The sequence below is a fragment of the Carya illinoinensis genome, chromosome 5, assembly GCF_018687715.1.
Source record: "Carya illinoinensis cultivar Pawnee chromosome 5, C.illinoinensisPawnee_v1, whole genome shotgun sequence".
In the NCBI taxonomy this organism is placed as follows: Eukaryota; Viridiplantae; Streptophyta; class Magnoliopsida; order Fagales; family Juglandaceae; genus Carya; species Carya illinoinensis.
The window spans coordinates 37,456,337-37,479,909 of record NC_056756.1 but is presented as its reverse complement, the minus strand read 5'-3'; the positions used below and the strand labels follow the sequence as shown (position 1 = coordinate 37,479,909).

Here is a 23,573-nt window from a genome sequence, read left to right as displayed (position 1 = left end):
AAATAAATAAGGGTCAAGACTCAATGCTTAGAAAAGATAGATTGAAATATTTTGAATAAAGCAATGATATGCATATGCTCTTATTGTTGTAAATTTGAAGATCTCAATGAGCTATTTGTAAGCATATGAGACTTCATATTCAAATTTGAAAAGATTCACATGTCAAATACAACATTATTTACTTTTCAAAATATTTAAATCTAATCTTTTACTTTTTGCATGTGATAAAATGATCATTGTTTACTTTTCAAAATTTTCAAACAAAATCATTTACATTTTGCATAAGTCAAAAAGAGTATCAATCACTTTTGAAAATATTCAAATAAAGTATGCACATATGAAATATGGCAATCAATCATGTTTAATATTTTTAAAATTTAAATTTTTAATCATGTCATGCACATGTAAAGGATGACAATCAATCATCCTTCAAAAATTCTAATTTTAATTTCAAAAAATATCATGATCATGTGGAAAATGTAATATAATATTTTATGAGAAAATATTAATTATGAGCCTTAATCCTAATTTCAAATTTTTTAAAGAGATTTATAAAATTACTCTATGAGTTTTAATATATTCACTTTTTGCTCAAGCTTGAATACTTGATATACTTAGTTCCATTGTGTAGACAACTTGAACTTGAGATTCCTTTATTCTTTGAATTTATTTGTTATCATCAAAATTAATATATAGATATATAATTATAGGAAGCTTGAAATCTTGGGTTCAACATGATCTAAAAAATTAGAGAGAGAGAGAGAGAGAGAGAGAGAGAAGAAGAAGAAGAAGAAGAAGAAGAAGAAGAAGAATACTTGTGTGAAAAAGAGCACCACAAGAGAAAAAGAGAGTGAGAGAGAACCCAAGAGGTGGAGGATAACTCTACAAAAATATGGAAAAGAAGACCAAAATGGGTTAACGAACGAGAAAGTGGAAATTAGGTGAATCGAAATTCTTGGGGAAAGGAAATTATTTGAACGTGTGTAGGAGAGGGGAAGGTTGAATGCAACTACAGGGGTGTGAGGGAAGAGGACATCAGGAGGGAAGGAAGAAACATCAAAGAGGGAAAAGTGAATATAGCCGAAAAACAATATCGTGTGGGGGTCCCATTGGCTGGGCTCTTTGTGGGTCAGGGCTTTACATCCTCCCCCCTTATAAAAATTTTGTCCTCAGAATTTGTTACAAGCTATCAAAACTCACACGAACAAGCCTGGGTACTTAACTCACATCTCCTTCTCAAATTCCCAAGAAGCTTCGTTAGTAGCATGATTATTCCACAAACTTTAACCAAAGGGATAGTTCAAGTTCATAGCACTTGTTCTTTCTATCCAAAACTTGCATTCATTCCTCAGTATAGGTCATATTCTCTTGAATCTAAAGTGGTTCGTGATCAATAACATGGGTGGGTCAGGGATGTACTTCCTCAACATAGATACATGAAACATGTTGTGTGCTCTCAAGAGTGCTTGTGGTAATGCCACCCTGTAAGCCACTTGTCCAATTTGATCAAGAATCTCAAACGGTCCAATATTTCTTGCCCTCAACTGCCCTTCTTTCCGAATCTTATAACACCTTTCATTAGTGCAATCATCAGGAATACCTTGCTCACAACCTCAAACTCTAACCGGTGACAACAATTATCTACATAACTCTTTTGTCAACTCTGAGTTGCTTTCATTCTAGCTTGAATGAGCTCCACTTTCTCTGTGGTTTTCTGAATAATTTTTGGCCCCAAGATTTATCTTTCACTTACCTCATCCGAATATGAAGAAGATCTGCACCTTCTGTCATATAATGCCTCGTATGATACCATTCCAATGCTGGCTTGATAACTATTATTGTAGGCAAACTTGACTAGTGGTAAATGTCACTTTCAAGTTCCCTTGAAGTCCATAACATGCCCTCAACATGTCTTCTAGAATATGAATAGTCCTTTCTGACTGTCCATTCGTTTAAAGGTGAAAAGCAGTATTGAAGTTTAACTTAGTGCCCATGGCCTCCTTTAGGCTTCGCCAAAACTTTGAAGTGAAACGAGGATGTCTATTCGACACAATGGATACTGGTACCCCATGCAACCTCACTATCTTCTGCACATACAACTAGACTAGTTTCTCCAACTTATAAGAAACTTTAATGGGCACAAAGTGAGAGGCCTGTCACAAAATCCATAGAGATGTACTGCCACTTCCATTCTGGAATCTAAAGTGACTGCAACAAACCTATTGGCCTCTGATGTTCTACTTTTACCTATTGGCAAGTTAGGCACTGTTCTACAAATTTGGCAACTTCTCTTTTCATACCGTTCCACCAAAGAGACTCTCTTAAGTCTTGATACATCTTGGTACTCCCTAAGTGGATTGCATAAAAAGAATGGAGTGCTTCCTCAAGAATTAGCCCTTTTAGTTCATCATTAGTTGGCATACACAATCAACCTCTAAGCCTTAATACTCTATCCTCAGGAATACTAAACTCAGATTTAGTCCCTTTCTTGACTTCTTCTACCAACCTCACTAACCCTGAATCCTCTTTCTGAGCGGCCTTAATTTGGTCTACTAAGGCTAGTTGGACCATCAAACTGGCCATGAAAGCCTGCCAGTCGCTAGTGATAACCTCAATACTTGTTATTTCTAAGTCCATTAATAACTGGTATTGAATGGTAATAGCTGCAACTATCATTCCCATTAACTTCCTACTTAGTGCATCAGCTACAACATTAGCTTTACCTGGGTGATACTTGATGGTGCAATCATAGTCCTTAATCAATTCAAGCCAATTCCTCTGCCTTATGTTTAACTCCTTTTGAGTAAAGAAGTACTTCAAACTCTTATGGTTCATATATATTTCACACTTTTCCCCATACAAATAGTGTCTTCAAATCTTAAGTGTAAAAATGACTGCTGCAAGTTCTAGATCATGTGTGGGGTAATTTTGTTCGTATGACTTCAATTTTCGTGAAGCATATGCTATGACTTTCCTGTGTTGCATTAACACACACCCCAAACCCAACCTCAATCCATCATTCTAGACCACAAATCCTCCTCTAGCAATAGGAACCGCTAAAACAGGAGTTGTCACTAACCTTTGTTGCAAGGCTTGGAAGGTTTTCCCACATTTTGCTGTCCATTCAAACTTTTTATTCTTTATGGTGAGGGTAGTGAGAGAAACTGCTATCGTGGAGCAACCATCAATGAATCGACAGTAGTATCCAGTCAATCCCAAAAAACTTCTAACCTCATGCACATTCTTCTACTCCGACCAATTAAATACTGCTTCCACTTTTCTCGAATCCACTGAAATGCCATCTTTTGAAACTACATGCCCCAGAAATGAAATTGACTCTAGCCAAATTTCACACTTCTTCAGCTTAGAAACAAATTTTTATCCTTAAGTGTCCTAAGTACCAATCTCAAATGTTCTTCATGTTCAGTCTTGCTCTTGGAGTATATTAAGATGTTATCAATAAAAACAACCACAAATTTATCCAAGAAGTCATGGAACACTTCATTCATCAAATCCATGAATATTGTTGGGGCGTTAGTCAGGCCAAAATGTATGACCAGAAACTCATAGTGGTTGTATCTAGTCCTGAAAGTTATATTGTGTACGTCTCATGCCCTGATTTTTAGCTGATGATAACTCAACCCAAAATCGAATTTTGAAAATACCTGTGTGCCCTGGAGTTGATAAAATAGATCCTTTATGCGGGGCAGTAGATATTTATTCTTTATGGTCACTCGGTTAAGTTCCTAATAGTCAATGCACATCGTCATTGTCCCATCTAATTTATTTTTCACCAATAAATCTGGGACTCCCCATGGTGACACACTGGGCTGGATAAAACCCTTGTCCAATAAGCCTTGCAATTGTTTTTTTAGTTCTGCGAGCTCTAATAGTGCCATTTGATAAGGAGCCTTAGATAAAGGTATCGTGCATGGAACTAAGTCAATGGTAAACTCCACTTTTCGCTCGAGTGATATTCTAGACAAGTCTTCAGGGAACACTTCTAGATATTCCTTCACAATAGGGATCTCCTCTAATCTCAACTCTTCCTTTGATGCATCCATTATGCAAACAAAAATCCCTTACAACCATCACACAATAATTTCCCAACTTGAACGGCAAATATAACTTATGGAAGTGAACGCACCTTTGACCCTACAAACTGAAATCCTCCTCTCTCAAGGAGCTTGAATGCTACCTCTTTTTTAAAACAATCAATATTGGAGTGGATGCCAATATCACATCGAACCCGACCATGTGAAATACTATTAGATTGGTTGGCATCATCCTCGCTTCAATAGATATTGGACATCCATGGAGAATCTTGTCACATGTTACTAAATTTCCCGTTGGAATCAAGTCTACTAACTTGTAATTCAATTTTTCAATTTCCAAAGTGTAGAAGTTAGCATAATCCATAGAAATAAATGAATGTGTAGCTCCAGAATCAAATAACACAGTAGCATCAGTAGAAAACAGGGGAATGGTACCTGTGATCTCGTTTGGAATAATCCATTGATTTAAGTGAGTGTAAGCTTGTATTGAACATGATGTTAATTTCTCAAAAATGATAAAGATAATACTTGTGATTAAGTCATTTTAGTCCTTAGCCTCTCTCGACGTTAATGCAAAGACTCGAGCGGCCGCAATCGTGCGCTGGTTGTTGCCTCACACTATCATTTCGGTTCTCTGTAGTGGTGATATGACTGTCTTGTTGATGTGCAGTTGTAACGGTAGTCCCTAATGTAGTGGCCCGGGTTGCCATGGCAGAAACACAATCCTGCCCCTTTCCTACAGTACTCCCCAAAGTGCACTTGGTTGCATGTCTTGCACTGATAGGTCTGTTGGTTACTCTATACATTCCCATGTCTAGAATTATTGCTTTCGTTTCTCTTTTCCCACGAGCGTTGGTCCATAGCAGAATATATAAGCTCCATGTGACTGGGCCAGGGCTTTCCATCATGTTTGACAACTATATAATATATAATTTATGATCTATATCATTAATTAAACGATTTATTATAAGAAGTTAAGTGGGCTGTGAAAAAAGATAATTAATTTGCTGCAGAGAGACAAAAGAAGTACGTACTGCGGGAAGAAAATGGCAATAGCATGCAGTTAGTACGGCATATTTTAGTTTTGATCGTTAAAAAATAGTTTTTTACGATTAATTTATAATAACGAAAATGTTATTAACAATTAAAATTGGTTATTAATAGTCTTTTCGTTATTATAAATTAATCGTAAAAGATCATTTTTCTTGTAGTAATTGAATAGTAAAAATAATTTATTTTATTTTATTTTATTATTATAAATTTTTTATATAAAATATAATAAATAATTTAATTTTTTAAATTTTAAAATAATAATTATATTAAAAAATAATATTTTATTTAATTTTTATTTAAAATTATCTATCACGTCTTATATTTTAGAAAGCAAGTGCTGTGACGCTTTATGATATGACAGCCATGCATGCACCACATGTGAAGCAAACCAGTGGAGTTGGATATGTCTTTTGCTATATTTGTTGTACCGTGTACGCTTCCCCTCCTCCCTTAATTCCAAATCCTGACAAGCTAGCTGATCCATCTATCACTCTTTGTGCTGCAGCTTAATTTCTTGTTGATTCGTCTTTTCGTCTACAGTAAAAAATCTGAACAACAACAAAAAACAGGAATGTTTGGGCAGATCCAGCGGCAGAGATTAGAAAACTAAAAATGATATTCAATATTGCAGTAAGCTTCCTAAATGAACAGCTCCCACCACTGTGATCAACAGTCTTTTAGTGACTTCAAAAATGCTGCTATCGATCGATCTCAGTGCACTTATCCTCCAACTCCTTTCGACAACAACGTTGCCAATAAAAAGGAGGATTATTTTAGTAATCAATTACTTTATTCTCCGTACAACATATATTATAATATTCATAGTGACTGATAAGTGTAGTTGTTGTATGAGATTCTATAATACTTGAGAGATAAATACTTTAATTTACTCTTAACGATTTTAATGAGAGTTCTTAAAAGTTACATGATATAAGATGGTGTTTGGGAGGAATCGGAAGATGTTAATTGTAAGTCTAACTCTGATTAATTTGTTTTAATTAACAAAAATGATAGAAATGAAGAGAGAAATGCACCAATCGACTGACGTATGTGCATTTCCATTCGTGTTTGTAGCATAACTCTTTAATTAATATATATGTATTTAAAGAAAATTAAGGGAGTTTAAAGCATTGAGTTCATGCATGAATGTCCCCCCTTTAATAGCTAGTGCTAGCTCACACACTATAATGGTCCCCCAACATGACTCAATCCTCCTAATGCTTATGTATTCGATTTCGTCTGTAGCCCACTGATCTCTTCATGTTTGTCTCCATCTATTGACTTAGAAAGTGACGAAAGCCGTAAGATGATGATGATGAGGGCCAAAAGCACCACACAATATTGTAGTGGTGTTTTGTACCACGGAGCTCTTCAGAAAGATCATGTCCTACTTCATTAAAGTACTGTACGTTCTTTAATTTATATAGAGATTGAAAAAAAAAAAATTATATTGTTTTTCCTAGGTAGCGACAATTCGTATACACCCCAAAAAAGTTAATGGCTCTGCATGCATGCCTCATACATATATATTAATACACAAAATAATTTTCAAAACACGAAGCTAATCTCATCTCTCTCTCTCTCTCTCTCTCTCTCTGTGCGCGCGCGCGCAGTGGTACTGATGATCATCATCTAGCTGCTACTATTATTAAATGAGAATTAATCACAACATTATATATATGGGTTTAGAAAGAGTTTTGCATGCATGTCATAAATTAAAATAATTTGAAAGATCATGTCATAAATATTAGAGAATTTAGAATTATGTTTGTTTTGGTTGGACTCATTACATTCTCTCAGACTTATTCATTCAAGAATCATAAACAAGAGGTTCTCAACAACTCAAAAGACAATTACTTATTTCCACATAAGAAAGAAATAAACTAGAAGTTAGTATATATTAGAATTTTGATGTTTTCTTTTTGGTTACTATACAATTTCAAATGCATTTTTTGGCTTCGAAAATGCTTACATGAGGTTTGATAGGGATCAACCACTATTCATGTTGCACACCACACACTTATAGGTTTTTATAAGGTGTAGGGTTGCTTTTCATAAGATATATAGATATTTTTTATAAGATGTGTGGTGTGCAGTGGTGAATAGTGGCGGCTCCTAATTTTTTTTTTCTTCTTTTATTGATCCCTTGCATTTATTTATACAAAAAGCATGCAAAGGAGAAACTTTTGAGCCATCAACTAATGGATGAAATATCTAAATTCAACCAGAAGCAAAGCTTATCAAGAAATCCCCAAAAGGCTTGGTGAATCGATCTATTGCAAACATATTATCTATGAAGATGTTTTGTCAATGATACAGGTCAAATCCATGTGTCATATTTGCATCTTCAACTTTTATATTGTGTTTACCTTTTGGACATTTATTTTTATTCTTTTGGTTAAATTTGTTGTGCTTGGAGTTTTATTGATTTTCTTCGAAATATACCATTTTTATTGATCTTGGATTTCTTGGCTTGGATTTTTACTAATACCTTTTTATGATTTTATATATATATTTTTCTATCTGTTGATAATTATTTGTGATGAGAATATTCCCCACAAATAATCATTCCCAGAGAACCAACCTCGCAGCAAATTAAAATGTTTCTACCTCGCGTGGAAGTATTACTTCCGACGAAATGTCTTCGCGGCAAAAGATTATCCAACGAAATCCAAACATCACCACAATTGATCAAACTAGAAGTTTTATTCTGGACCAATTTGCCGTGAACGAATTTCGGTCCGGTAAACTATTTTGCGGCCACTAGTATTTGCTCGCAGCAAAAGGACAGCCGGATTTTTTGTAGTGGATCTATTGAGTCAAATATGAAATTAAAAGATGTATAAAAAAAATGTATGAAATTAAAATAATTTGAAAGATGTCATAAATATTAAGAGAATTTAGAATTTTGAAAGTTCAGAATAGTTAATTTGTTGTCTTTTCTGATCTACATCGCCCATATATAAGCATTAACAATTTTTTTTTTTCCAGCGCATCGATATATCGTGCGTGCACATCGATCGTGCAGGTGCGCACTCTACCAGTTATGCTAATTTCATTAATAAGAGTAGTCATTTTCATAATCTTTACTAGAATAAAGTTCATCTCAAGGAGTACTTGTTAACTGTAGTAATATTTTGATCTATTAATGGAACAATGCTATTAAGTAATGAGCTAGAGTTTCTATATATGCAGGAGATGCTAACTAGGAGGGTACGTACTACTGTAGACCTATCAGAAAAGAAAAGCAGATTGTATTATATATGTATGTATGCGTGTGTATGCAAGCAAATTAAAGATGGCAAATACCCCCAAAAAGCCAAGCTGAAAGTGCGTTAGAATTTAAGCCATGCAAGGAATTGTGTGCAGTGTCCACATGCATTCAAATTCATCTTTTTTATATACAAAAAAATGAAATAGTGCAGTTGACTTTAGGGTTGTGGCCAAAGATCAATATTAATGCATCCCATCATCATTATGCTGTTGCCATTCGGTGGAGGTGTTGCACAATGACAACACCTCTCTCTCTCTACCCCCCCCCCCCCCCCCCCCCCCCCCCCCCGCGGCTCTCTCTCTCTCTCTCCCCGTGATGCCACATTTTCTGCCCACCCAGCAGTGAGCATAAAAGCAGACCCTCCCCTCCCACAGACTTCAATTCCCCGCTTAAGCCAGTGCTCACCTTCTTAGTCTCAAAAGCTTAACCAGAAGATCAAGAAGAAGATCGGCTAGCCATGGCTCTTAAAATCAAGACTCTTATTCTTCTTCTCCTCATACTCCTCATTCCCTTGTCTGGTGAGAATTAAAGTTCTCAATACACATATTTACTAATGATCCTCTTTCCAATTTATTCTATTTTTATTTTTAGTTTTTTACTTGAGAAGTTTCACGAATGCTCACACTCCTTCAGGTTTGGTTGAAGGCTTCAAGGATCGCATGAATCCCAATCATCACTTACTTTACAAGGTATCTAGCCCCTGATCTAGTTAATTTTAATATATATACACACACACACACTCATACACACACATATATATATAGATGTATGTATGTATCATGCATACATAGGAGGCTATATATAAAGATGATCGACTTCTTGTTTAACGTTTATATTGCAATGCTCATGCACAAATAATGCAATATATAATAATTTATGGTTACGTTACGCTTTATATATTACTGATTTTATTATCATCCTATATATATATGTGGTAATTTGGAAGGTAACATGATATATATAATACTTCTTTTTTTCTAATAATAATTGATATTAATTTGTTTGCAAAGGATGGTAATCGAATGATGAAGTACTACTACTCGAGGAAGCTTCAAGAGCTTGATTCGCTGCTGGATTATGATGATGCAGGACCTAATCCCAAGCATGATCCTAATCCTCGGAAGAATAGGGGTGGAGGTAGCAGGAACCCTTGACTACCTTAACTCCGGGACCTTTACTCTATTTTATCATATATATATATATAGACCATTCCCCGTCTGTGAAGATTGAGGCTGCGATCATATATGTGTGTGTGTGTGTTGAGAAGCAATATCTAGATAGCTAATTATTATCAGATGTATAACCCTAGTTGTGGGTGTAGTAAGAGAGCCTATATATATATTATATGATACCAGATCATATTTCCTATGCTGTGAATGCAGTTCGGTCTGCTGCTGTTGCTTGCATGTCCTGGATATCTATGATCTATATTTACATATGAAGATTGAATAAAATTATCAGTTTCTGCTACTGCTAATTTGATACCAGAAAGATTAAAAAATAGAAGATCCTTTCGTACGAGCAGATATAATCCAATACAGAAACACGGGTATAAATATTAACTCATTTGGATCCAAAACAACGTTTACTGGTTGACCAATATTCTTTTAAGAGTGCTGAATTTACTGAAACAGCTGCAAGCAAAATTAAAGGCCATGCTGATCATCAATAGATCATGATCAATTAATACACTTCGCCCAGAAAATTATGCTCTAAAGCAGCTGTAGTACAATAGTACGACGAGGATTGAAAACGTGTGGCTGGAGATTTGTAAATATAATATATTATTTGCAAGGTCAAGATATGATTACATGACGAAAAGGCAGTTACATGATGAATGCTCTTCCATTTCTTCTTCTTCTTGATCTTCTGTTTTTTTCTCTCCTTTCTTCTTATAATTTTCTCGGGGGTGGTCAAGGTCCACATGATGAATCTTTCAAATTGTGAACTTAATTAGCCTAAATATGCTGTAACAGAAAAAAGATCAGAAGACTCACTGATCATGTATGTGCATGGTTTTTGACACTTTCTGGCCGGGATCGGAGTAGTACTACTACTCGATCGTTGTTGTCACTGTCGAAAAAATTGCTTTTTGTGCAATGATTTTCATGTCCTCCTGACAAGCCATTTGCTTTTATATTAATATGGATTTCACCAACATTAACTGCTAAAAAATACATCCTTGATAATTAGCACCTGATTGTAGTTTCTATACAACGCTGAAATCATTAGTGCCTAAGAGATAATGAAGGTGAGGGTCCCAACCAATAAAAGCAATATCCTTTGGCAAGCTAGCTATTTCCAATATCCACTTCATTGAAACCATTTTTTACTCCATTGTTCCAATTTGATGGTCAAATTTACAGCTTGAAACAATATCTATACATGCATATATATAGAGTTGGTAAAATTCTCTCTAGCCAATGGTTGTTTCCAACTCATCATGTGGACAGACATGATGAGAAGAATAATATACTAAAATAAAACCACTTCCTATGACTTCTGGAATTCAAAGATCATAAATATTGTCTTTTTTGATGCAGAAATTCAATGGCTGTAATTATAAGTATTGGATTATTTCAAACATTTTAAATAAATCTTACTTTTTAGAGTTTCCCTCCAATGTAATTTTTTGTTAGTCCCACATGTAAAAGGCAATCAAAATTTTAATGATTTATATGTAAATGAGTTTTCACGATATGTAAAATAGAATATAAGAATAGACACACAATTTTAGTGTCAACCAGTGCGAAGCATTGATCGCACGCCTTAGCACTAACTCTTTAGATGCATTGACGCATCATTGCAAGTGATGGATTTATTTTCATTAAACGATATAATGTGCATTGCTTGAGTTTTTTGACAATTATTCATAACTATCAGTAATAGTTATTTTCTTACCGTTTTATTTAAAGCAAAACAAAATATTGTATCTATTGCTGCTATTTACATTTGTTCGTTTTAATATTAGTTTTTAAAATTTACAATCTACACACTATATAAACAATATTGTATCCTAAAGACATAATTATCAGATTCTTTTTTGCATAACTCAATTTCTGAATGGGATGTAATATTTGTCTAAGAGACAAATTAACAATCGTCCCACTATTTGCAAAATTTCAATCTTTGTTTGCTATTCTATTTCTAACAATAAGCACCAAATTTCTCATGAAATAGCTGTACGTTTGAGACTTATTTGATCAGTAGAAGTTAGTAGTGCTCTTGATCAGTACTGCCGACTAATTCCTTTTTCTTTCCACCCTTAATTCCTCTTCTCCTATTCATGATGTGTATTGGAATTAAGAAATTAATAATCTGGTACCATTCAACTTCACCGGCCATTAATACATGACTAAAGCTGACGATAGCAAATTATGCCTAATAGAAACCTCCATCGATGATCTTTACCAGCTTGGACTCCTCATGTTTTAGAACTTCGTAGTACTTATAAGTCAATGCAAAATCATGGATGGAACTTTCGTGAATTTTTCTTCACGATAGTGACTAAATAATGTATGTATGTCTTATTTGATCTTCTGCTAAAATACAAGTTCCCCTTCCACTAATTCATGACTCTCCAAGTCTCTTTTTTTTTCTTTTTCATTTTTTTTTTTTTTTTTTTTTTTTGTCTTTTCTTTTCCTTTAGTGAAACTATGTTCTGTTGTCCTTTTGTCAATACTGGTTGGTTCAATTAATCCTGATTTTAGATGGAATAAGGAAATACTATGACCTTGCATTAATTTTTTGTGTAGACAAGACATGCATGGTGCTAGTTCTTCTGGTTGGCAACATCGATCGGTGTCAAACAATTAACACTTTAATAACAAAATCAATCTTTATATAATATATACACCAAGTGTTATTTTCCTATGCTCGGTTCAAATAATAGTACACCGAATCTGGGCATAATCCTTCTATATAGTGACCTAGTTAAAGTAAAACAATCATATGGTCAATTCATGAACTTGATTAATGCTGTTGGAAAGCTAATTCAAAATGCTAAAATTTTGTATTTCATAAAAATTTTCCAATAATAAAACGGACCTTTCACCTTAGTGAAAAGTTAGAAAATTTGGACTATAATAAGCTTGATCGGTAAGAGATGGTAATATATGACATAACCAATGAGTCCAATACAAACACGACATGTAATAAGCGGATTTGGATTTTATATACATGGATTAGGCCAGACAAAACGGGTTGAGTCAATAAGATATGATTAATAAACTAGTCAATTGCAGGAATCCATATAACACAAATAAAATCTATTTTCAAATTCTATAAGTGGATAGTTTTATATGTCTTTATTGTTGTTGAGATGTAATATTCAAAACCTTAGTTGCTGACTTCTATATTCGAAGAGATTAAGATGAAAAAAAGAAAATTTTATGCTTAGCTCAATGATATATGTTTTAACATTGACTTCTATATGTTTTAAAAATATTGATGAGAAAATTTCAGGTTATAAGATTGCATAGAAAATGATAAGGTCTCTACCAGAGTGTTTCAAACCCCAAGGTCATAGCTAATGAGGAAAGTATGGACCTTGACACCATATGAGGGTTGAAAAATTTAAAAACTTGTTGGTTCTCTTTATATATTATATATGAGCTTTATTTGACCTAAAAAAGAAAAAGAAAAAGTCTCTAGCTAGCTTCAAAATATAATATAGAAGAAACAAATAACTTCTCAAATGAGGAAGGTTTTAGGGATGATCAGGCCGGCCTTACCTCATTAGTTAGAAGGTTGAAGTTTTTCAAACCATGGCCATGGGAAGTGAGTTTGAGAGACAAATCTTTCAAGTTTAACGGAGAAAGATTAATGGACAAATCTTTCAAGTTTAATCGAACCACTCTAGGAAGAAAGAGAAGGTTAAGAAGGACAAGAACTTTCAGAGAGTTCAACATCATGAGTGTTTAATTAGTTTTGGGAATATTTGGGCTAAATGTCAAAGACTCAAAATTATCTTAGAACCAAGAAAAAAGCTCAGAATTTTATACTTAGTAATGAATTTGATTCTTAGAACTTGAGTATCTTAATTAGGATGTATGATGAGATCAAAATCTGTGAGAAATGATTTTATTATTATTATTATTATTATTATTATTATTATTATTATTATTATTATTATTATTATTAGTGATTATTGAGAATTCTTGATCTCCTAGAGTTCTATTAAGTAACACGAGTTCTATCCTTCAATATCCAAGAAAAGCGACTGAAGTTTTGGGAGTAGAATTCAAGATTGCAAAATTACCCAAAGGTTCTAGAGCTGTTGCGGCAGAGAAGGTAATTAAGTCGCTTGTCTTGCACAAAGGGAATTCCTTCGAAGGGGTTGGAAAAAAAAAACCTGTTCACCTCCCTCTAGGCATCGATATAGAGTAGTCAAAATAATCTTCACATGGACCTTATAGCTCTCCTATTGGCTTAATACCAATATTGCATCTCAGAATTACCATGTTCTTCCAATCAGGTGAGGAGTTATAACAGAACAAGTCAGATTATTGAACCTGATCAGCTCGTTCTAATGAAGTAAGAACATCTTTTCTTGGCATGCTTTACACAACAGGAAAAAACAGCCAGTCATTACATCACAAATCCTGATCATGGGTGCTGCCATCACTGTTAGAACGTATTTTCCTTCGAACGCTTTACCGATTACGTAGTCACCAAACTTCAGAAAATGAAATATGATGCAGCAAAGTTCATGGTACTCTTTAAGGTCATTCTAAATTTCCTAAGTCAACATTATTTAAGACACGTTCAATAATATAATACAGAGAATGTGACAATCTATATTGATTTGTATACACTGCCAGAGGCTCAAATTTATAAAGACAGCTGAGATGACATCCAAATTCCAACTGACACAATACCAATTGTAGCAAAAGCTTGGCCCAATTCATATAAAAAATTTTGTTGCTGAAGTGGCAAAGTTTGCCAGTCTGTCCGGCTATGCACAAGTTCGAAGAACCATGGAAAAATGAGAAAGGTCCACAAAAATTAGTCAGAAGAAGTGAAAATACACAAAAAGGTTACAAGCATAACAGGTGGTGATAAAAAATTTTAAACCTTACTTTAAACTCTAACTTGTGGACAATTTAACTTCCAGTTGGAAAAGAATACTTAACTGTGAATCTTGAGCTTATTTTCATTCTAATGATGTATTATTTTCTCTCATCGGTTTAATCAGAGCTATTCTGTCATCTATTTGGCCTCACCATTGAAGTATACAAGTTAAATAAATGAATAAACAGGTGCATACCCTAAATCAGCAATGACAATGCTGACATTATCTTGTGATCGTTGGTCCTGCAGAGCATATGCAAGTAGATCATTAGAACTTCCCAAGCAAAATATATAACAGTCAATGCGTAACAAAACTATATGTCCATGTAATTCATACCAGAACTGCTTCTGCAAGTGCTTTGCTAGCAAGCTGAAATCAGAACAACAGGAAACTTAACACAGCACACAACTAAAATAGCAATGAAAGGAAAGAATACAAAACTTTAAGCTGGGTTCCAGGTCATAACAAATTTATGGGACCAATATGTTAAAACAAGGTGTGATACATACTTGAACATCTCCATGTTTTCGAAGTTGATTCCTAACAAAAGTAACTGCATCTGAGCTGAAAGCAGTAAAAAAACATGCTATGTTATCACAATATGAGATGGAAAAAAAATTAAGCAAAGTGGTTCGCCTTATTTTTCAGACTTAAAAAGTTAATTAAAACAACACACTTTTAACTGACCTCCTATTGGAATTTTCAAGAGTTAAAAAGAGGAGGAGAAAGAGCGCCGGGGGGGGGGGGGGGCCTTAACTGACCTGTTCATGTAATCCCATAGGCCATCTGATGCTAACAGTACAAATTCTGCATCCGACCCAAGAGCTACTTGATAAACATCTGGAGATGCAGTAACCAAGTCTGCGTTGAATTGTACACTGGTACAAAATAAATGTTTTCACTATCAGAACAGTCCTTTAAAAGATCTTGGATGCACAAACTGCTATGATACTATCACTGTATACATAATTCAGGTTACTAGTTTAAGATTATGCCAGAAATCTAGTAAAGCTTCCTCTCATGAGATAACAACTTAACAATCTTCCCTCCTAATACAATTCACAAAATATTACGAGCATAAACCAGTATGGCATCAATTGTTAGAAGTTTGATATGTTTATTTAGAATGAGAAAATAGAGGTCCAAATCTTCTCAAAATTCCCGATGGTAGTCAATATACGGGGCATAACATATCAAATATTCAATAAGCAAATAGTTCCATATCCATCCATTCCAGGATAAACACATACTCACACACTAACACACGCACATGTTGAGATCTCAACCATTCAATTGGCAGTTCTCGAGCACATATTATAGTTGACAGATAAAAATTTTTGTTTAATTTGATCCAATCAGTGGACATGAATCAAAAAGTGTGAACTTCGTGATGGAGGTGAAGTCAGCTATAACATTAAAAGCAAAACAAACAACTAATATAAGTAAATCGGAAGTATATGTATATGAATGAAAAACCAACCAAACAAGAAATATATAAGAGTACCAACCGAGAAGCAAATTTTTCAGACCATTTCCCTTCTACCACTCCCTTCTTTAGCATCCTTTTCATGTGTGAAAACAGAGAAAACCATCAGCAGATGCATATTGTAGTAGGCCATGTATTTAAAAGTTACTCCAATCAGTGCTTTAAATTAAGATTAGAAGTAAGAGAGTGCAAAAGACTGACTCATTTTTCTTTGTCTTAAACCGCATGTCACCAAAAGCACGAGCTACAGCAATGTCTCCACAAATCCTTCCGTTTACAATCTGTAGACCCCATAAGAAAACTTTTCTTGAGACACATAATATGGATTATATAAGAGCTCCAAAGAAATGCAGGAGTTTTGATTAATAATCTTTAGAATTGAAGATATGAAGTTTTAATTACAAAAATATGAAAACATTAAAAACCATGCCAATATGCCAATTGAATCAAAACCAACATCTTCAAACAAGAATTGAAGGGAAGATTCATGAATGGAAAGAAGATAGCCTAAACTGCTGACTAACATTCAGACACTCCAACTTCCTAGTATCTGGTGAGCTGAGATATACAGCCATATATATATATATATATATATATATATATCAAAGAAGAGCATTTGTTTTAACCTCTATTCCTGAAACGAGGCAAAAGCAGCAATATAGCCAATTCAATGCATCTACCAAATTGGTAATTAAGGCAAAATGGATTTTCACATTTGCATGGTGGTTTCAATTTCTTTTTTTTTTTTTCAGTGAAGAAAATGAATAGAAAAACACACCCATCCACCTGCTTCTCTAACTCTTTTGATTTCTTGAAGTGAGACCTTGTTGCTTCCATATGGTCGATGAGGATTGGTTAAGATTTCTGCTCTTCCAGTGCGAGATAGGACCTGCACCAACAAGTTGGCTAAGAAAACATGGAAGATCGTTAAAATTATCTGATCTCTAGTCTCACTACCTCAATCTTATTCCTAAAAGTTTTGATGGGAGTAAAAGGCTCTATCACTACCATACTCGACAAGAATACTCTTCCTTTATTTTTCCTCCTTTTTTGTTGGATTTCCTTTTCTTTCCACGATATCTTATCGGAAAAACTGAACTAAGTGTAATTGAAGAAAAAATAACAATACATTTCTCTAAGAAAAATCTAGAAAACAACCATGAGGTCTGCAGCCTACAAAAGGAATGCTAGGATTGGATACATACCACACATGAGTCACCAACATGTGAAATAAACAGCATATCATTTCCAATCAACATAACAGTCGCTGTTGATCCAGATTCATCTTCGTCCCCAGACATTTCATCAAGCCTATACAAAATGAAGCACCATCCAAACCGTAAATGCAATAATATAGAGTATACAATCATATTGAGATCATATATAGGATGACCAAGACAGATTTTTTGCATAAGGCACATATAAGCCTACCAATTCAATAGCTTTGAATCAGCCTTTGCAAACGCCTCTTGCAATGCTTCTCTAATGGTTTCGAAATCCCTTCCATTCAGAAGTAACCCACCTTGTAAAGCTGCAACACATTCTTTATATAGCTCATCCCTGTGGTTGATCAATGATCAGATAGGATATTGCAAATAAAACTTGATTAAAAATTAATAGTTCCAATTATATTCCAGATTTCTTTATAATAAATTCAGGGATAAGCAAGAGGCAAGAGTTACAATATGAGTTCAGCTCGACACAGTGATATCACTATATACCATGCCTCGTAATTGTATATGAAGATTATATATACAAGTGGAGATATTTCAAACCCTGTACAGAATAGGAAAAAATGTCTCCATGATCCACCCAATATTCTGTTCATTGAGCTTAAGAATGCTGATGAAACTGGGATTCATGAATAACGTTGCATCAAAAGGCATCGAAATTGATATTGGAGAGTTAGTCAATCACAATAACTTTAAAATAAAAAGGTTCAGAAATGAAAAGCAGATGCTTAAAAAGTTCTTACTCTACAACTTCCAAAACAGTTATGATATATCAGAAACAAACCATTTTCAAGATTTGAGATACTTGGATAGAGATTGAGTCCTCCTAATATACACAGGAGAATCGGCAAACAAATACATGTACACCCTTCCAATATAATCTAATCCAAGCAAATCCAATGACTTGCTTAATATGCAATTGAAGAAAGCAAGAAAACAAAAAAAAAAAAAAAAAGACAAGCATGGCAGCCCATCTCGCCCACTAACATAAGTGCTACCGTAACACCAGCATCCCACAAAATCAATTAAATCGAAACCAAAGAAACGAGCATAGAAAAAGCAGTACTCTATTTTCCCCTTCTAAGAAAACTGTACAATTGGATCAAACTATATCATTTTCAATTGGCCTAACCTGAGGAACTTGACTGAAGAAAACCCACCATGCCCATCAAAAACTGCAGCAAACGAGAACCCATCAAGGCCATCAGACCGGACAACAGCATCGTCTTCCATCTCTTCCCGAAGACCCTGCAGGGTTGTCAATCCCCAACGAACACCGGCTAATCCGGTTAGCGATGACGGCACATCGATAGCAATAGCCGAGCAGCATCGGCTTCTTGGTTTGGCGGTACTAGTGAATTTCTTCGGTGGCTTGAAGCTGGACCTGCTGTAGTTTTGGAGCTTTGCCAAGAGGAATTTCTGCAACTGAGGACTTGTTAGTGCCATTAACAGAGCTTGAAATTAATGGCTCTGTCGGAAGAGCTCAAAGAGTTTGGAAGTAACTGTGTTAGAATCAGGACGTGGTGGAGAGTTGCTTTAGTTTGGTGAAGGATAAGAGGGAGAGACGGATGGCCTCTAACTGATTTAACGGATCGGATTCCAGATTGGGTGGAATCCTTTCGAGTCCGTTCTGATTTTGCCACGTCAGATGGGCCAGTGATTCATTTCGGTACTTTTGCATTGGTCAAACTTTGATTATTTGCTTTTCTACAAACTGAGTGAATGTAGTTCAGCTGTCATTTTGGTGGGAAGCCAATCAACCCCATCTTGCTCATTTCACTACTCCATACGCTTGGTTGTACTGCTTTGTACATAAATTATTTGAAGGTTGTACTTCATTGCTCAATTTGTAATGATAAGTAATGTTTATAATACCGTACTAGATATTGTACCGGTCAAGATAAAATATTTCAGTACAAGTATCGTTTCGTGTATTATTTCGAGATAATCGATATATGAATAAATTATATATATTAATTATATTTCAAAATAATAATCTATATATGAATAAATTATGCATAAATATATATATATAAATTATAAATATACTTGTCTAAATTGAGGGTCAAAAAATAAACTTGTAGTTTAAAGAAATGAAAAAAAAAAGATGAAAAAAGTAAAAGGCCAAAATACCGGCCTATAGAAGCCGGTACAGGCCTAAATATTTGGACCGGTTCGAAACATGTGTAATTTCTATACCGGACCAGTGGCCAGTAAGGCATATTATGACCGTACCGGTACAAAATTAAAACCACTGATGATAAGTCATGGATTATATACGCACAACTCACTCTTTTTTAGAAAAAACAACATTTAATTGTAAAAAAATTAATTTTTCATGTCGATCTTTTATTTACTCATTTTTTTCAAAAATAATATATAACACTTGTACACTCTATAACCATCATTCCTTTATAAAAATTTTGTTAATTTGTTAATCGATATCTACCGATAGTTTTAAATGCAATTGAGCCCATAAGGTACAGTTTGGTAATAAAAAATTTCCATCTCAAATTTAAAATTTTCATATTCTCATACAAAATATAATAAATAATTCAACTTTTTCTTAAATTTTTCAAATTTCAAAATAATAATAATATTAAAATATAATATTTTAATATTCATTTTAAACTCAAAATTTTCATCCCACTTACCAAGCAGAAATTAGCTTCCATTCATTTTCATTTCCATAAAAGAAAACATTCTTTCTTTTTTTTGGTTCTTTTTCCTCCATTCAGCCAGAGAATGGCTGGTTATGTACACCACATTCACCCGGATCTTACGTTAGTACTTAACTGTTCAAGTGGAGCTTGCTGGAAACACCTCCCAATGGAGCTTGCTGGCAAGATTTCTCATATATATATGCATTTCAATTTTCAGACTCGGATTGCAAGCTCAGCTCAGCATACTTACACAATTGTTAAAAGGTATGGAAGGTCAAGAAAAGATAAGAATACACTGACAGTCCTACAGAAGCTGACAATTACAACTCTCAGTGACATGGTAAATCCATCTAAACCTATGTAAATTCTTCTTTCAGGTAATCAGGGCCAGGTTTAAAGGGATCAGATTCTTCATATGCCTCTGGTCGGTAAAACCCGGCATCATTCACACGGTTGCTGAGCACATGAAGGATGGCTTTTTTCTTACCTCCATACGCGTCCACGTTATTCTCAACATATTCCTTCGCCTCAGCAGCTACCTCATTCACAAAATCAAACCGGTTATCCTCCGACAGTAACAATCTTTCAATGTCCATGGTCAACAGCTTCCCTGTTTCCCTTACCTTCCTTATCTGCTCCTCAAGGAAAGGAATTCGCTCCAATTTGTACCGCAGCATGTCATCCTTCTTTGTCTGAAACAAAGAAAACTAATGCATTAGTAATTATGGATAGTGCTTATGTGCAAAGATTAGAAGTTTTTCCCATGACATAGTCATTCTGACTATGGTCTCATAAGCAGCAGTACAAAACTGCTTGCCTAGTTTCTAGCTTGGCTGTAAATATGTTCATCATGATGGAAGCAAATAGTGATAAGGTTTTTCTTTTGGTTGTAGGGGTTACAAAACAAACATGCTACAGGACAAAGTAGGTCAATCCAGTTAAATCAGTAACAAGCCTTCATGGAAAGTTCAACTCTATAATAGCAGCATCTCTAGTCTGGTAACCAAACTTGCCATAAAGTTCACAAAGAATTTTCGTTCCCCTGACTTAGTTGAAGCTGAAAATGTACTATCTTGGTCATTAAAAGTCTGATTTGCAATCAGGTTCCACTATTAAATACTGATTTGCAATCAGGTTCCACTATTAAACATCAGAACATTTTTTCCTCGATTTATAAAGACCCATCCTTGATACTTCAATTGTCTGGTACTAGGCTAGAAATACTGCTCCCATTACCAGCAGAACCACATATGCATTTGCCAGTTATATCTCTGAAGATTCTTCCTCTTGATGTAAGGCCTGCCTATTGCAATCTTAGCAGTACTTAGCTCGACACAGCACATAGGGTGAAATACCCAGCTGTCAATGTTTGAAGACAGTAATATACACACTACCATGCGGAGAAATGAACAAACCACTCAAGAATTCTTAAATGAATATCAGATGAGCACCATGAATCAAATATACCAACCAAGATCAAAACAAAACTCTAATCAATCCCATTTTGGCCTCCCTTCATTAGGGAGCTTTCATGTAACATATGTTTCTTTGTAAGATCATAAATATAGTGCGCAACCACTTGATTTTGTAGCAGAAAATGACGCTCTTTAATCTTACATCAAGGCCTCCAACTATAGAGTTGAAAATTTATCAAAATCTCCTTCCTTTACTATAATTACTCTAAAAAAATATAATATAAATAAATGAGTAAATTATGTAAAGGGGCTTCTATCGGTACCAATTTCCTACGCCGCCACACTCGCCGGCCTGGACCATCCTTTTGTATTTGGGACATTACCTGTAAATGATTTGTACTGAGAATTAGAATCACTAAAAGGAGGAGAACATACAAATTTTGCTTTAATTTTGAAAATAAACAATTGGCAGTGAGCTTCAAATTTAAATATTAACCAGCGGGCAGACAGCACAGCTCGGCCGCCATGAATTCCAAGCTCTTGCCTCAATCCTCTACAAAAAATAAAAATAAAAATAAAATAAAATAAAATAAAAAAAGAAAAAAAAAAGATAAGTACATATCAAAAATAATAATAATAACTTATAGTATTAAGTTAATCGACTAAGGAAATGATATAAAACTACAAATCTTATTTTCTTCCAATTTCTCTTTCTTTTTCTCGCGAAGAAAACAGGAAATTGTTTAATTTTTCTTTTTCTTTTTGAAACTAACTAAATGCTAGAAGTTAATTTCTTTTAAAATTTTCTCTGGATCATAAGTTTTCTCAAGAAACAAACAAAGATATTTATGGGAGAGGGAAAGAGAAAAAACCGCAGTTGAAGCTGAATAGAGAGTGCAAGACAGTGCGGAAATCGCCATGGCAGAATGGCTGCAGCGAGCCTGTTGTCTGCGTTATCCGTCTTTCGGTCTCTTTTACTGCTTTGTGTTTTAGGTTTAACAACGTCGAAATCTAAGAAAAATCTCTCTTACGTTTCTTTATCACATTTCTCGTTTTGAAATATTATTATAATATAATTTTTTATTATAATTTTTATTTAAAAATTTAAAAAAATAAATAAATTATTTATTATATTTTATGTAAAATTTAAAAAAATATATAATAATCAAATGGGATGAAATAATTTATATAAGAGAATACCTTAGAGCCGGTCGGGCTTATAAGAGCTTAAAAACAGCCCACCAATCCTGTGATGCCACGTATGAGGCAAACCCATTTAACTGTGTGACCGAGATGCATACAATAAAAAAATGAAAGAGCCTTTTCAATCTCTGTTACCCTCTTCGCCGCCCCCCCTCCCCCCCCCCTTTTCTCCTTCTATCTTCTGTGTGACCTAACCCCCAAAACAAAATAAATCAGAGCCCGCAAGCAGCCCACCCCCTTCTGTGACGGCCGCCCCATTACGCGACGATGGTGGTGAAACGACCGCCACTCTCGGCCCGCGAGCTCTCATCTTATTTCACGACGGAATAGTAAGTAAAAAAAATTATTTTTCTCATCTTCTTCTTCCATTTTCGTTTTCGCTGCTGTGAACGGAAGACCCGATTCCGAAGCTGCGACGGGGATGGGGATGGGGTTTCATTTTCGCTTACGGGAAGGGGTGGAGTTTCAGATTACGGGAAGGGGTTGGGGTGGGGAGGGGGGTTTCGTTTTCGCTTATGGGAAGGGGTGGGGTTTCAGATTACGGGAAGGGGTTGGGGTGGGGAGGGGGGTTTCGTTCGGATGGTGGGTAGCTTACGGGAAACCAAAAACTATCGGGTTAATTGTTTTTTCAATATGATTATGGTATTATGGTTGCTGAGGTGTTGTTTTTTTAAAACCAGTAGTGGAATGCAATCGGCCAGTAGCGATGGGCTGAAATTGGGAGAAATCGGTGAAGGAGGAACTGGTTGACGGTGGTGGTGAACTGGTCAACTGGTCGGCGGTGGATGCTGGTGGTGGTGAACTGGTCGGCGATGGTTTTGGTAGTACGGGGAGTGGTCTGGAGTCTGGACGCAAAGTGGTCTGGAGGTGAAATGCTTGAGCGAGGCAAAATCCGTGTGAAATTGAAAAGGAACAGAGAAAGCATTGTAATCCCATGCGCACAAGTGTAGGAACCGTTTAGTGAAAATACTGAGGTGGCAGCTTCTAAGTGGAGGGCTGCTTTTTAAAGAAAAGCGGATGGACCGCTTAGCAACGTTTCTCTTTGTATAACTAAAACGTGAGTGTTCAACTTTTTACTCTATACATTATTTCTTAGAAATAAGTAATAGACACAGAGAG

The 23,573-nt window shown here is 35.0% G+C and overlaps 3 protein-coding genes across 3 annotated transcripts; 1 reads left to right on the top strand and 2 right to left on the bottom strand.

Annotated features, from left to right (window-relative positions):
- The first annotated feature begins 8,683 nt into the window (after positions 1-8,683).
- LOC122311120 lies at positions 8,684-9,859 on the top strand. The gene is made up of 3 exons (XM_043125524.1): positions 8,684-8,900; positions 9,016-9,071; positions 9,393-9,859. The coding sequence occupies exons 1-3, from the start codon at positions 8,840-8,842 to the stop codon at positions 9,534-9,536; spliced, it is 261 nt and encodes an 86-aa protein (XP_042981458.1). The 5' UTR covers positions 8,684-8,839; the 3' UTR covers positions 9,537-9,859.
- A 4,217-nt stretch (positions 9,860-14,076) lies between these two features.
- Positions 14,077-18,733, bottom strand: LOC122311971 (protein phosphatase 2C 57). The gene is made up of 11 exons (XM_043126774.1): positions 18,306-18,733; positions 17,373-17,501; positions 17,147-17,252; positions 16,720-16,830; positions 16,143-16,222; positions 15,964-16,017; positions 15,217-15,333; positions 14,965-15,019; positions 14,792-14,824; positions 14,651-14,697; positions 14,077-14,338 (listed from the first exon to the last, which is right to left on the bottom strand). Exons 1-11 carry the CDS (start codon positions 18,617-18,619, stop codon positions 14,215-14,217), a joined length of 1,170 nt encoding a protein of 389 aa, XP_042982708.1. The 5' UTR covers positions 18,620-18,733; the 3' UTR covers positions 14,077-14,214.
- Positions 18,734-19,983: 1,250 nt separating this feature from the next.
- Positions 19,984-22,284, bottom strand: LOC122311921 (protein PLASTID TRANSCRIPTIONALLY ACTIVE 7). Its single transcript, XM_043126696.1, has 4 exons — positions 22,124-22,284; positions 21,748-21,804; positions 21,575-21,634; positions 19,984-20,528 (listed from the first exon to the last, which is right to left on the bottom strand). Exons 1-4 carry the CDS (start codon positions 22,169-22,171, stop codon positions 20,193-20,195), a joined length of 501 nt encoding a protein of 166 aa, XP_042982630.1. The 5' UTR covers positions 22,172-22,284; the 3' UTR covers positions 19,984-20,192.
- Between the last annotated feature and the right edge of the window lie 1,289 nt (positions 22,285-23,573).

Coding starts and splice junctions, on each gene's coding strand:
- LOC122311921 (XM_043126696.1), bottom strand. CDS start 22,171: ATGGCGATTTCCGCACTGTCTTGCACTCTCTATTCAGCTTCAACTGCG. Junction 21,805..22,123: donor TCTATTCAGCTTCAACTGCG/GTTTTTTCTCTT, acceptor TATTTTTTGTAG/AGGATTGAGGCAAGAGCTTG. Junction 21,635..21,747: donor GCTGTGCTGTCTGCCCGCTG/GTTAATATTTAA, acceptor AATCATTTACAG/GTAATGTCCCAAATACAAAA.
- LOC122311120 (XM_043125524.1), top strand. CDS start 8,840: ATGGCTCTTAAAATCAAGACTCTTATTCTTCTTCTCCTCATACTCCTC. Junction 8,901..9,015: donor ACTCCTCATTCCCTTGTCTG/GTGAGAATTAAA, acceptor ACACTCCTTCAG/GTTTGGTTGAAGGCTTCAAG. Junction 9,072..9,392: donor ATCATCACTTACTTTACAAG/GTATCTAGCCCC, acceptor TTGTTTGCAAAG/GATGGTAATCGAATGATGAA.
- LOC122311971 (XM_043126774.1), bottom strand. CDS start 18,619: ATGGCACTAACAAGTCCTCAGTTGCAGAAATTCCTCTTGGCAAAGCTC. Junction 15,334..15,963: donor TCTGAAAAATTTGCTTCTCG/GTTGGTACTCTT, acceptor ATTTTGTACCAG/TGTACAATTCAACGCAGACT. Junction 15,020..15,216: donor CTATGGGATTACATGAACAG/GTCAGTTAAGGC, acceptor TACTGCTTTCAG/CTCAGATGCAGTTACTTTTG.